Source organism: Balearica regulorum, chromosome 22 (assembly GCF_011004875.1).
Source record: "Balearica regulorum gibbericeps isolate bBalReg1 chromosome 22, bBalReg1.pri, whole genome shotgun sequence".
NCBI lineage: Eukaryota > Metazoa > Chordata > Aves > Gruiformes > Gruidae > Balearica > Balearica regulorum.
The window spans coordinates 3,328,100-3,340,953 of NC_046205.1; the positions used below are offsets into that span (position 1 = coordinate 3,328,100).

Here is a 12,854-nt window from a genome sequence, read left to right on the forward strand (position 1 = left end):
GCAGCGTCCAGCGTGGCCAAGAGCCAGTTCTGACCCCAAACTTCCAACCACCGGAGCCTCGAGCCACTACCTGCGGCTGGGATCACGCACAAAGGTAAAATGCACGAGGGAGGATATCCGTCCTCCGGGGTGGGGACCGCCTGCAGCCCGCTCTGCTCTGCTCCCTGGGGAACGGCTGCGGATGGAGCTCACAAAAAGCTCCCTTATACAGTAAATTAGTGACATCTTCAGAGTTCCCTGCTCAGAGAACGGCTGACGTTGTGCTTACCCTCCGATCTTCACCCACCGGCAGCTCCGAAGGACCGTGCCAGCCCGGGAGGGACGCGCGGTGCAGAGAGATGTGGCTGCAGGCAATTCCGGCAGCTGCCAGGCTGCGCACCGGCAGAAGAGCCTCGTCAGAGCAGCACGGCTGCGGATGAGAAGGCACTTTCTCTCCTCGGCAGGGATTCAAACCCTCTCAAGAAGGCCTGAAGTTTCTCTTCAGCACGAGGCAAAGCCAAGCGAAGGGACGGAGGAGGCCCCCGCCGCCCGCAAAACAGCTTGAGCACAACCACGGGGAAAGCAGTTTGATGCACGGAGGAACTTTTTGCTGCCTCTGACTCGCCGTTACCATCACGACACGCAGAAGTGGCACGTGCCCCGCTTCGGGCGAGAAACCAGAGGCGCTGCCAGCGCCGCCACGAGCTGGGGGAGACCCACGTCTACGCACGCCCCAGCACTTGGAGAGAAGCCACGCCACGGCTGCGCGCCTGGGGGGGACACAAACTGCTCCACACGTTTCAGCTGCCTCCTTTCGGGGATGGGCACGGTGCAGCCGTGCGACCCGCGGGCACGTTCAGCATGAGCAGTGCAACGGCTGCGCAGGAAGGATTAAGCCGAACAGGGAACTTGGTCCTGTGGCACCCAAAGCTCTGGTGCGGGTGCAAGTTACTCCCATGGAGTAACCAGGTTACTCTGGCAGAAAGAGGACGCGGAGGGGAGCGCGTGCTGCCGCTGGCTCTCCCAGAGCTGCGTCCGTGCCCTCGTTAAAGCCTGAGGAAGAGCAGCAGAGAGATGGAGGCGGTTTGGGGGGGCACTTTCAAGAACCTAACGCGCTCCTGTGCCCAAGGGCGCTCCCCCCCCCCAGCACAGCTCCTCTCCCGCGGCGCAGCAGAGATTTCCTCGTGCTGTCAGCCTTGCCCATCCCCGACCGTTTGCTCCGGCTCAGCCAGTCCCGCTGCCGGGCGGAGGCAGAGCACATGTGACGATGCCGGGGGGCCGCTGGCGCACCCCACACCGAACCACAGCCCTGCGCACCTTGCGTAGCCTGACCTCGCGCAGGGCGTGCATCGCCTGACGTCAGCCCCTGCCCGCCCGAGCTGGCAGGGCCGGCCAGCAGCCTTGGCAGTGACCCCGCTGCAGGCGGCCGCCAACACCACCCGACCCCAGACTCGCCAGCCCCACGCCGGCCCCACAGCCCCGCTACGGACCCCACGGAGGACGGGGCGCCCCAACACCCAGTCCCGCAAACCGCAGAGCAAACGTTGATTTTTCCCATGCGGAAATCTCGCCGTAAGTCAATCCTCGGGTGAGGAGGCAGCCGCCACGCAGCGCCGAGCCAAGGCACACCCCTCTCTTGCAACACAGCCCTAAAGATAGCCGCTGTCCCCAGCGGCTCCGACCCCACGGCACCTGCCGAGCCCACCGGGAAGCGGGGAAGGCAGAAGCCCCCGGCACGGGCTAGTGAGCAGCTTCACTGACCCCTCGTCCCGCTACAGCTGCAAGAGGACAAAATTCAGGAAAGGAAGAGATTGCAGGAACTGCCGGGGACCCAAGTCCCACCACATGCTCCTCTGGTTGCGACATCAGCGCAGAGCACCCTCGTCTAAAAGGGGATGTGGGGAGATAAACCCCCTGCTCCCGCAGCTGCGCTGGGGGAACGGCCCAGAAAGTCGATGGTGAGGTTTTAGCGCTGCCCGGTTGAGCACGGCATCGATCCGCGCTGGGACAGGTATCGACGGGAGGAGGAGGCTCCCGACACTCTGCAGCTCGGCCGCCGACGGCTTCGGGAATCATCTCGGCGGGCGCAGACAGCGTCTTGGAGAGAGGGGAAAGAGTGCGGCCGCCCCAAAGCGCCGGCTGAGCAGGCTGCGGCTCAGGCGCAACCCCGCGGGCACCAAACACCTCCGGGAAATCAGAGCCGGACTCGGATGCCAAGGCGGGAGCCGTCACCTCCCAGGGAGGGACGACCAGCACCGTGACCACGGGGTGCAGGGGGGGACCCGGGTCCCTGAGGCTGCACCCACCTTTTCCCCTCCGCTGCATCAGCGGGAACAACGCCGGGGGGAAACACCCCAGCCCAGGGGTTGGCATCCCCCCACGGGACAGGGCCTCTGCGCCCCATCTGCCTCCCGAGCCTGAGCCCGCTGTGAGCCCCCCGTGAGCCCCCCGCTGCCCCCCGAGCACCCTGCTCCGAGCACCCCACGTCCTCCCCTTGAGCCCCAGCGCACCCCACTCCCCCCACACCCAGCCTGGGGGGACCCTACCCCAGAGCACCCCGCATCCCCGCCTCTGCCCCACACGCTGCCTGGCCCCGCTGCGGTGCCTCCCTGTGCGCCTCCGACACCCCACATTTCCCCACACCTCACTCACTGTGGGTCCCCCACACCCAGCCTGACCCCCCCAAACCCCAGAGCGCCCTAAAGCACCTCACATCTCGCTTGACCTCTGTGGGTCCCCCCGGCTCCCCCAGCTCCAGGTCACCCCACGCTCCCCACTCCCACACCCGGCCTGACCCCACTGTGGACCCCCCACCCCACAGCACTCCACATCCCCTCCTAACCCCCCCCACGTGCCCCCAGAGCACCCCAAATCCTCCTGTAACCCCCCCACCCCACAACCAGCCTGACCCCACTACGGCCCCCCCCAGAGCGCCCCACAACCAGCCTGACCCCACTAGCAGCCCCCAGGGGCCCCCCCAGATCCCCCCGTGACCCCCCAACCCCCCAACCAGCCTGACCCCACTCCGGGGACCCCCCCCCGGCCCTGAGCCCACCGTGACCCCCAGCCCTTGACCCCCCCCCCCCCCCCCTTACCCGGCCCGGGGCCGCCGCTCCGCTCCGCTCCGCTCCGCGCTGCCTCCACCTGCGCCGCAGCCCCGCCCCCCGCTGACGTCAGCGCGCGCCCCGCCCCTCCGCGCCGCCGGCCACGCCCATTGGAGGCCCGCGGAGGGGGCGGGGCCAGCGGCGGCGCTGCAGTGGGCGGGGCGGGCAGGTGACGGGCTGTGACGTCAGGGTGGGCGGGAGGGGGGGTGTGACCTCACCGCTGGCCTCCTTGTGCCGCCGGGACGTCACAGTGCCGTATAAGGAGAAAGCGCTTCCGCGGGTTCCCCACGCACCCCACGGGCCGTGGGCACCCCCGGGTGGGTCTGGACGCCCGGCTGTCACCGGGGCTGCCCAAATCCCCCCCAAACCCGGCAGAATTGGGTCTGCTCTAGATTTGTGTGCTCATGTTCACCCGCCTCCTGTTTTACGGTTTTTTAGGGGAAAAACCCCTGCCTGCCCGGGGGAGCCAGGGGAGCCCCCGTCCCCCTCTCGCCCAGCGGAGGCTGCAGGCGCCCGGGGGGTGACGCTGCCCCGTGAGCGGCGTGGCCGAGGCCGATAAGGGCTGAAGCTGCTCCCGCTCCTCACCGGGGTCCCTGCGCAGCCCTGGCTGCCTGAAAACCCGGCCTTATCCCCGGGGCCGCGGGGACACGCCTGGGCTATCGGTGCTGCGCAGGCGGTGGCTGCGGGAGATAAGGGGGGAGCGGGGCTCCCCAGGGACGCGGAGGTGGCGTCGGGCCGGGATTCGGCCTCCTCACCAGCACCGAGAGCCTCGCTGCCCGTGCTACTGGCCAGGCCGTGGCGGTGGCCCGGCAGTGGCGGTGGTGACCCTGGGGTGTTGGTGGGTGCTCGGGGCTGGGCTGGAGGAGCTGGGTGCTGCCCCCGTCCACGCTCAGCAGCTGGGTGCACCCCAGCACCCCCTCAGCTCCCCCGGGGCAGGCCAGGGCCCCGCACCCCACAGCACCCTGCCCTGGGTGTCCTCTGTGGGGAGGTGCCTGGTGCCACCTAACGGCCACCGCCCCGGGGACACCGGCAAGGCCCATCACCGTCTCCCCTCTGTGATGGGACGGATCCTGCTCCGGGCTCAGAGCCTCAGCCCCCCGCTGCCCCCCAGGGCAGGATTTGGGTTTGGGGGGAGGAAGAGGTGCCGGGGGCGGGAGAGGGGGGGAGCCCCTGGCTGATGTGCTGAGAGCAGGATGAATCCGTAAGATGTTAAGCCACCGCAAAGCCCATCGTGCTCTGGCCCCGTTATCGCCGACTTCTGCTCACATCTGCTCCCGGGGTTATTTTTAACCGGGAATTAAGGACTTCTGGGGCCTTAGGCAGGCGGGGGGGGACGGACTCTGCTTGTCCCGTCCCCCCCCCAGAGCAGGAGCCGCAGTTTGTGGGCTGCAGAAGTGCCCATGACACTCACACCAGCCCCGCTGCAATTCGGGAGGGGGAGCGGGACCCCCCTCCCCACCCGGCCATCAGCATTGCAGAGGGTCCCAGCACTGGTCCCAGTAAGCTGGTGGCACTGGGGAAAGGCGGGAGGGGAAACCAGGCAGGAGCCTCAGACAGAGGGATGCTGCCAGGGATATAAAAAATAAAGAGATATTTATTAGCGTTGAGTAAAGTGCGACCTCAGCGTAGTTTTACACTCAGAAGCCGTGTAAACGGCAGGAGAAAAGTTCAGAGCAGACCTGGAGGGCGAGGGGAGGAAAGGCCCCGAGCAAGGGTGTGCTAAAGGATACAAAAACTGTACAAAGGCCTTAAAAAAACCAACACCAAACAACATCAGATAAATTATTTACAGTTCCAATTGATTACAGGTAACAGGAGGCTGAAGGCTCGCGAGCTTCCGCAGGCTGAGAGCAGGAAAAGAGCCGAGCCGCCGGCCCCGAGCTGACGTTTCAGCGGAGTCACGGGCTGCACGGCAGCGTTTATTGCTGGCTGGGATTATCCTCCGGCATCACGTTCCGCTTCGGGGTGGGAGCTGTGGTGGGGTAATGCCTCGGAGCTGGAGCACGGCCCCTGCTCCAGCCTGGCTGGGACAGGGATTTCTCACCGTTTCCAGCGAACGGGAAAGGCTGAAGGCTGGGAGGACTGAAGGAACGAGACTGGGCCTTTACCTGGATGTTTCTGCTAACGTCAGCAGAGACTAAACCCAACGGATAAGGCTTCAGAGATACCACGGGGCTGCGTCGCTGCCGGGGCCGGCGGTCAGCTCGTGTTAACAGCGGAGAGACTCTGCGCAGGCCTGCGGCAAGACGGGAACCCCACCGCTGGAGACCCCAGCACCGCGCGGCTTTCCATGCTGCTGCCTCGGGAACTGCAGGAGAGCTCCGCTTCGTTTACAAATACGGGCATTTTTCTTGCCAGGGCCTTAAACTCGCTGGGGAGAGCGGAGCTGAATGGCGTTCCTCCAACTTATGACCCACCGGCAAAGTCTCCGGAGCCAAACGTCGCTGCAGCCCCACTGTGGAAGCGTGAGCCGGCCGAGTCCAGCCCCTCTCCCAGCCCGGAGCCACTTCTGAAGGGATTATGGAGCAGGACATGCTCGTCGTGGCACTAAAAAGTGCCAGGAGCAGCCCCCGCGGGGGACGTGTTTCAGACTTGCGGCCTGGCTCGCCCCCATTTCACGCTGGAAGAGCTGCTCGGGGCTGAAACAGGCCCCAGGGAACACAGCGCTGCCGGAGCAAAGCTACAGCCTGGCCGAATCCTCTCATCTATGGAGAAACTCCTTCCTGCGCCCAGATCTTCTGCAGGAGGCCCCGAGCCACGCTCCAGCTCCTGCAGTGACACTACCAACTCGCTGTTTCCTCATCTGCACACAAGGCTAAAAGGAATTTAACGGGGAGGAAAAAAAAAAAAAAGACAGCCCAGCCTTGAGCTGCACGGAGAACGGGTCACCCAGGAGATGATCCGGCCACTCTAGGAGCGAACTGATCTGGAACAAAGCTGCTGACGGGAAAGCACGCGGCAGGGTGAAAGGTGGGCACAAGGTTGGGGCAGAGCTTTTGCCAACTTGTTGGATCCAATTAACCAAAAATAATTGAGAAGCTCAGCAGGAGCCCAGCACAGGGCCAGGACCATTTTGCTCACCGAGCTTTGCATCAACGCGCAGCAGAGCCCCGCTCTGGGGGAAGAGCTCGGCTTTAGCTCAGGCCTCCCGGGCTTCCCCTGTCTCATGCTCTGGGTTTGCCGCGTGGTTTTGGCCACGGGGAATCGTACCCACCGTGCTCCCAGCTGGAGACAGGCTGGAGCCACGCGGCTTTGATCCACTCTCCCATCTGGTCAGCGGGAACATGGATCAAGTTTTGCAGCTCAAGCCTGTTTCTGGTTCCTTCACTGAGCTTTGCAGCACTGCGGGTGAAGGTCAGGAGCCTGGGGCAGACGGGGCTGTTGCCCCCTGCGTGTCGGCTTGTTAGCAAGGCCACTGGGAGCGCTGGTGGCGACGGTGCTGTTCTGAAGAGCAGAGCCCCTCACAGAGGGGGAAGAGGCTGCGTTGTCCTGGGACACAGCCCCGAAAGCACTGCAGAGCCCTCTTGACACCTTGGCCTACGGATCTGGCACGGAGAGGGCTACTGCCTCTCTGTCTTGACGTGGTCTCCAATCATCCTCCTGTGGTAGGTGGCCAGGAAGATGTCGTTGTCTCGGGGGCAGTCGTAGTGGCAGGAGCACATCTTGATGAACATCATCTTCCGCTGGAAGAAGTCCCCCTCGGGGCAGCGGAACTCCACCTCCACGGTGCTGGTGACGTACGGGGTGCAGCAGCGACCGTCCGTGCAGCTGCCGCAGAACTTGGGCCGGTAGGAACGGGTGCTGGTGCAGCCGGAAAACTCAAAGCGGAGGCTCTGGCGTGGTTTTGGGGTCCGCACACACTTCTTCCCCTTCTATGGAGAGAGCAGGTGGGTTAATAAGGACATGAGAATCAGACGAGAGGTCCGCCTCGGCCTGCGCTCCATCTCCATCACCGGGCAACAGAAAAAGTGGAAGCACAGAGCAAACCCTGCGAGACGGGCTCATGCCGGGCAAGGACCTAACTGGGTTGTCCCTGGCATTCACGGTGCTGCGTCCCCTCTCCCCAAGCCACTACCTTGGTTTTCTCCATGGGAAAGTCGCAGGGCCGGACCATGCAGAGCCGGGTCTCCTTCTCCAGGCGGCACTGGGGGTTGTCGTTGGTTACTCGGGCGGAGATGCCCATGCCGCAGCTCTTGGAGCAAGCGCTCCACTCGGTGGTCTGCACCAAGCAGTTCTCCTGCAGGTTATTCAGCTCCGGCTTGCGTGCCGGATCCTCCCTGAAAACTGAGCCACAGGGAAGAGACACAAGGCAAGGTTCAGGGCTTGGGATGAAGCGTGGCAGCTCCCTGGCTGCTCCCAACTTGGTCTAACTCTTCAGGAACAGCAGCAAAGGTCTGATCCGTCCCGTGAGCTACTCAGCCTCTCGGCAGGAGGAGGACACAGGGAAGCACAAGGCCATTTCCTACCACAGCCCCGCTGCAGCCAGTTCTGCTGCAGTATCTGGGGCTGAGGGAGCCTCCCCGCAGCACCCCTATGGTCTCACCTTAACAGCTCTGGAGTTCAACGCTTGGTACCCACAAAGCGAGCACTCACCACCGGTTCCAAACCACATGTGACGCCCTAAGGCGGGACTTGGGGCAGTTTGGGTCCCCTGTCCCCCAGCAAACAGCTCCCTGTCGCCTCTGCCCACCACTCACCCGCCATGGCTGTTTCGAAGCGGTTTTCCTCGCTGCCCTCCTCGCAGATCCACTCTTCGCAGCACTTATTGCGAAACTTCACCCGCCGGGGATTGGGGCACTCGGGGGACGGCAGCCGCAGGTCGTCGGAGCAGAGGGGGATGCAGCCGATGGCCCCGTCCATGCAGATGCACTGCAGCTTGCAGGTGGGCTGGAAGCTCTCCCCGTTGTGGTAGATCTTGCCCAGCAGGTCACACGTCGCACCCTCGTGAGCTGTGGGAAGGAGGAAGAGGAGGAGGAGAAGCTGAGCAGATGGTAGGGTCTGGCAGCACGGCCTCAGGGGGTCACAGGGCTCCTGATGAGGACACGTGCCCACATGCAGACTTCCCCCTGCTCTGCCGTCCCAGCGCTGGATCCAGCAGAAGTTGGCACATTGACTATCGGGCTCCTTGGACCCGAGGCTATTCCTGACATCGATTTTTGGAAGTCGGCTCCAGCTGTGCCAGACCTCCCAAAGTTCTCTAGAACAATCTCTTCTCCACTTGGATGAGCTACTAAGTGGGATTTTGTCTTTACAGCTTGTAAACAGCCTGCTCCCCAGCCAGAGGTTTCCCTGTCCGGCTCAGAGAGTGCCCGAGTCCCTGGTGTCGTGCAAGATGCATTCCTGACACAACACGTGAGCCGGCGGCTTTGCTCCTCGTTAATCCTAGGGGACCAAAAGGCAACATTTTCCCAAGAGCAGTTGGTTCCTCACATCTAAAGGTACCTACAAAAGGAAAATAACACTTTGGGTTTATGACCTTTTTGGCTCCTCTGTGATGAATGAATCTCTTCTTCCTTCCAGCCACAACTTTTTCTATTTCTCTCTGTTCTGATCTGCAGATCTTTCATCTCCAGCCCTCCTACGAGTCTTTCACTCCTTCCCGATAAATGAGCAAAAAAGGAAACACAAGGATATCTGACACATAGGAGCAATCTTCAGTCTGCGGGCGCGAGCAACGCTCACAAGTTCTTATGTCCGTATTAGCCAAAATTTTTCTAGTGGAAGTTCTTCAGCAGAAAACTCTTAGTTGATTAAGAGTTTTGCAGGCACAGATCAACGTCAGGAATGTTTTCAATTAGAAACAACTGAAGCATTTCAATTTGATATCAAAGATTTCCTTTATGCTCTTACAATAGCTCAACCAAAATACTTGTTGGACAGTATCCACAGGGGGAAGCATTTTGCTCGGGTAATTATTTTAGATACTATAAAGATCAAGATGAAACATTTTGATATAATGGAAGTGGAAAGTTTTGACACAGCCAAACGAGTATTCTAAATAACTCCTGGAAAGTTTTGGGATTTTTTTTTTTTTAAATTTTTTTTTCTTTCAGCCTGAAATGAAATGTTGAAATCTCTGGGTTGTTCACAGGACAGAAATCCTGCTTTTGGACAGTTCTCATCAGCTGCTGCTTTCTGCAATCCTGACCCTTAAAACCAACAAAAACCCATCCATGCAAACCTCTGTTGGGAAGTTACCAAAACAAAGGATTCTTGGCTGCTCGCAGAGGCTTACCAGGAACCCTGATCTATTTTCCCCTTAGTCCTGCTCGCCTGTGGAACTTTGTCAGACAGAAAGGGTTTGGACCAAACAAGAAGCGAGAGCCTCTTTCCATCCCACCTCGTCCTTGAGGGGACACAAATCCTTCCAGGCTGCTGACGCCTTGTTTCGAACCAGAGCTGGATCTCAACTTGCAACTCCTCGATGCCACTGGTATAAAAATACTCCTGTGCTCCTACTTGCTCCTATCCTCACTTTTTCCATCAAAGCGGAAGCCATCCACTTTCCCTCTACACAACCATTCATACTTATTTTTAAATCCTCTTTCTCTGTTTTTTAGCCCGAGCCCTCTCCCTTCCCGATGAACTGAGCGTGCTGTTCCTTCAGCAGTGCTCCTTCCCACCCCAGGAACGGCAGCTCAGGGCTTTTATTCTGTTTTCAAAACTCAATCATTTTGTCATGCCCTTCATTACCCTACAATGACCTCACTTTCCCGTTGACCTGATCCAATTAAAGCACCAAAACGGATTGCGCCAGCGGAGTGAGAAGACTCTTTATTTACCAGCTCCGCTTGGCACCACTGCCACCTCCCGCCTCCGACCGCCACATCCAGCCAAGGAGACTTTTGCCCTTTTCCACAGGGAATATGGCAGAGCTCAAGTGAGCCACCCCAGTTGCCGCAGCTCTGCCAGCTCCCTCCACCCACCCTACCACCCTTAGGTTGTCCTACTCCAGAGTTACTACAGGATCGTCTCTACCTTTCTGATACTCCGAGGTCTCTGCAGGAAGGGATGAATTCCTCTGCAATACGTGAAGTGCTATATACTGTGATAACATTAAACAAATATACGGCAATTTTCCCTCTGATGGTTCCCTTCCTGCTGCTTCTGACATGGCCCTCGGGCGGGTTCCCAACCTAGAAGCTTCTCCCATGACACCTGAACACGTCTCTGCTCCTTTCTGCTCCCATCACATCTTATTCGGATACCTCTAAGTCTTCTCGACTCACAAATACTGATCCTTCCCTTCATTCAATTCATCATTCCACCTTCAGCTCCTTTCACTGCCTCTAAAATCCCCCATCTTCCATGACATCAGTGTGGATGTCACAGAAATATCACCCAAGGACATCATGTCCCAAATCCTCAGTCCAGTTTAGGAGCTATCCTGCTCTACGTTCATCTGGGATTTTTGCCATGAAAATCTTAATTTCTTATTTACAGGCAGGAAGGACAGTTGTGGTCTTTGAGTCTGATTTTTTACAATCTGGGACTCTCACTCCAAAAATCTTTGTGTCAAACCCAGACGTCATGGTGAATATGAAGCGTTTCTTTAGAAAGATCCAGTCTCCATGTGAAGTCTTCGAGATGGAGATTCCTCCATGCTCCTGAGTGAATTGTTCCAGTGATTTAGCTGCTTTTACAAACATAGACCTCATTGCCAGTCTTAATTAGGCAGTTCCCAGCTTACACCCACTGGATTTTACTATGCCTACATTTACCTCATTGAGCTTCAATCGTCAGCTCTTAGGTGTATCGATGCCTACAGAGAGGACCAGGAAGCTCACGTGGCTTCTAAAGATCACAATAACTGGGGAAGGAAAATTAAAGAACCTATAACTTCTCAAAAGAAGGGAAAAAACACCTTCTACAAGTTAAATTTATTATTTAGAGTTTAAAAAAAAAATTGTATGTGATCCTGGCACTGCAAAACAGTCCAGTTTTACCCCAAACCCCCAACGCCGCTGTCTCGGGGTGGTGCGAGTGGTACAGCTGCCAGAGAATTTCCAGAGACACAGTGGCTGAATGCTTCCCAAAGCATTCACATCAGCTTTCCAGCCCTCCTGTCTTCCTGACTATTTTGAAAAGCTTGAAGTAAAAACCAGTCAGCTCCTGGCAGAGACAGGGGCAGAGGAGTCTTGGTTTTAAACAAAGAAAAGGAGGCTGAGGAAATGCCTTTTTTTTTTTCCTCTACACCAAAATTATTTTTGCATACTTTAGAAATAGCTACTAACCAACAAAAAAAATAAAAACCAAAATATTTTTCTTTTCTGGCTGAAAAGAGGCACCAGGATTAACTTAGAGAAAACAGGTCTGCATTTGTATTTACCTGGCTCAGTAATTCTCATGTTCTACACATACACGATTTCGCAAGTGAGTTGTTCAACTATTTCCACCCACGTGCTACAGCCAGAAATACGGTTTGCCTCTTGCATGTAAGCAGTGCAAAATGCCAGTCCCCAGTGAGATTTTGGGTGAGATTTTCCAAGCCACTGTACTTTGCAGTAAAAGTCCAGATTTCTGGTATTTACCCACAGGCGCTGCAGGGCTAGAGGGTGTCTCCTAACAAAGGAGAGTCCCAAAGCCCCACTCGTGCCTTTGGAAACATCCTTCCTTGCAGGAGGAAGTAGGTGGTGTGTGTATCGGTATCAGTGAATCTGTTGGCTCGTAGGGCTGGCACAGATCTCACGGTGTGATGCTGGATGAAGCTCCAAGCGCCGCAGGAAATTCTGACGATGCCATGGGTTTTCTGGGAGGTCTGCAGGCAGAGGGCTGAAGGGGCCACAAGAAAACCACACAATAACAGAACATATAGCTCTCACCTAAGCAGATCCCGCTGCCTCTGTGGATTTTGGAGAAGTCGCAGTAGAGTCCCTTGTGATGATCGCAGGGTTTCTGCAGGGAACAGAGCTCGCCGAGCTGCCTGGCACACACCTTGCAGCAACCACAGGCATCCAACACGTGGCTGGTGCCGGTGGGGCACTGCAGAGGCTGGGAGGGACACTGGCATGGGTACGTGCAGGCCTGCGGTTCTACCTGGAGGGCAGACAAGCCACGGAGAGAATGAGTCTCCCGCAAGCCAGCCAGGCAGGGAAATGAAAAACATGATTCTGCTTCAAGACATCAAGAGGAGGGAAGATCGACTTCGCCCTCCGCCAGAGAGCCCTGCTGCAGAGGACATGCATGCAGCTCCTGAGGAATTGCAAGACTCCTCTTTTTCTCATCTCTAAACTCATCTGGAGTTCAAGAGGAAAAAAAAAAAAAAAAGATGCCTCTGGGAAGCAGGGCCAAAACAAACAGGACAAGCAGTAGCTTGGAGTCCCACGCGCAGCTCAGCCCCCCCTTCCCTCGAAGCAATAAAATAGTAATTATTAACAGTAAGCAATTCCCAGCTCTTACATAGCACTGCTCAGGAGAAAACATCAAAGCACTCTGCAGCAGCGTCATTAGACCCAGTCCAAAGATGGAAAAAGCGAGGCATATAGCGAAAGGACTTGCCCAAAGACAGCCGGCGCTGACCCAAAGGCTCCCGAGTCCCATGTTGTCCCTTGGATCTCAAACTTTCTCCATTCCTCCCAGAGATGTGCCCTCTCCTCTCCCCTTTCCAGAGAACGCAGCATAACCAACCTTTCTCCGGACCTTGTGAACCTACAGCTGCCCCACTCGGCAGCATTTCAGAAGTGCTGGTCATCTCTTGAAACCCACCCTTGGCTTTTGTGCCACTTCAGATGCCAAACAGCCATCAGGCTTTGTCTGAAGGGGGTTACCTTC

The 12,854-nt window shown here is 58.0% G+C and overlaps 2 protein-coding genes across 10 annotated transcripts in view; both read right to left on the reverse strand.

Annotated features, from left to right (window-relative positions):
- The window catches only part of EPB41 (erythrocyte membrane protein band 4.1), a 94,013-nt gene extending 90,848 nt beyond the window's left edge, over positions 1–3,165 (reverse strand). For 8 of the 9 annotated variants that reach the window (XM_075774215.1, XM_075774210.1, XM_075774209.1 and 5 more), the window contains exon 1: positions 3,075–3,165. The gene's annotated coding sequence lies outside the window, so the exon portion shown is untranslated. The remainder of the gene's footprint in view (positions 1–3,074) is intronic. The other variant, XM_075774177.1, reaches the window with a different exon arrangement.
- A 1,494-nt stretch (positions 3,166–4,659) lies between these two features.
- LOC104640829 (CCN family member 2) overlaps positions 4,660–12,854 on the reverse strand; it is a 42,576-nt gene continuing 34,381 nt past the window's right edge. Inside the window, exons 9-12 of the mRNA XM_010309317.2 lie at positions 11,906–12,119; positions 7,781–8,032; positions 7,159–7,367; positions 4,660–6,955 (exon numbers count right to left, since the gene is read on the reverse strand). Of these exons, the coding sequence (XP_010307619.2) occupies positions 6,644–6,955; positions 7,159–7,367; positions 7,781–8,032; positions 11,906–12,119 (987 nt within the window). The 3' untranslated portion in view covers positions 4,660–6,643. The remainder of the gene's footprint in view (positions 6,956–7,158; positions 7,368–7,780; positions 8,033–11,905; positions 12,120–12,854) is intronic.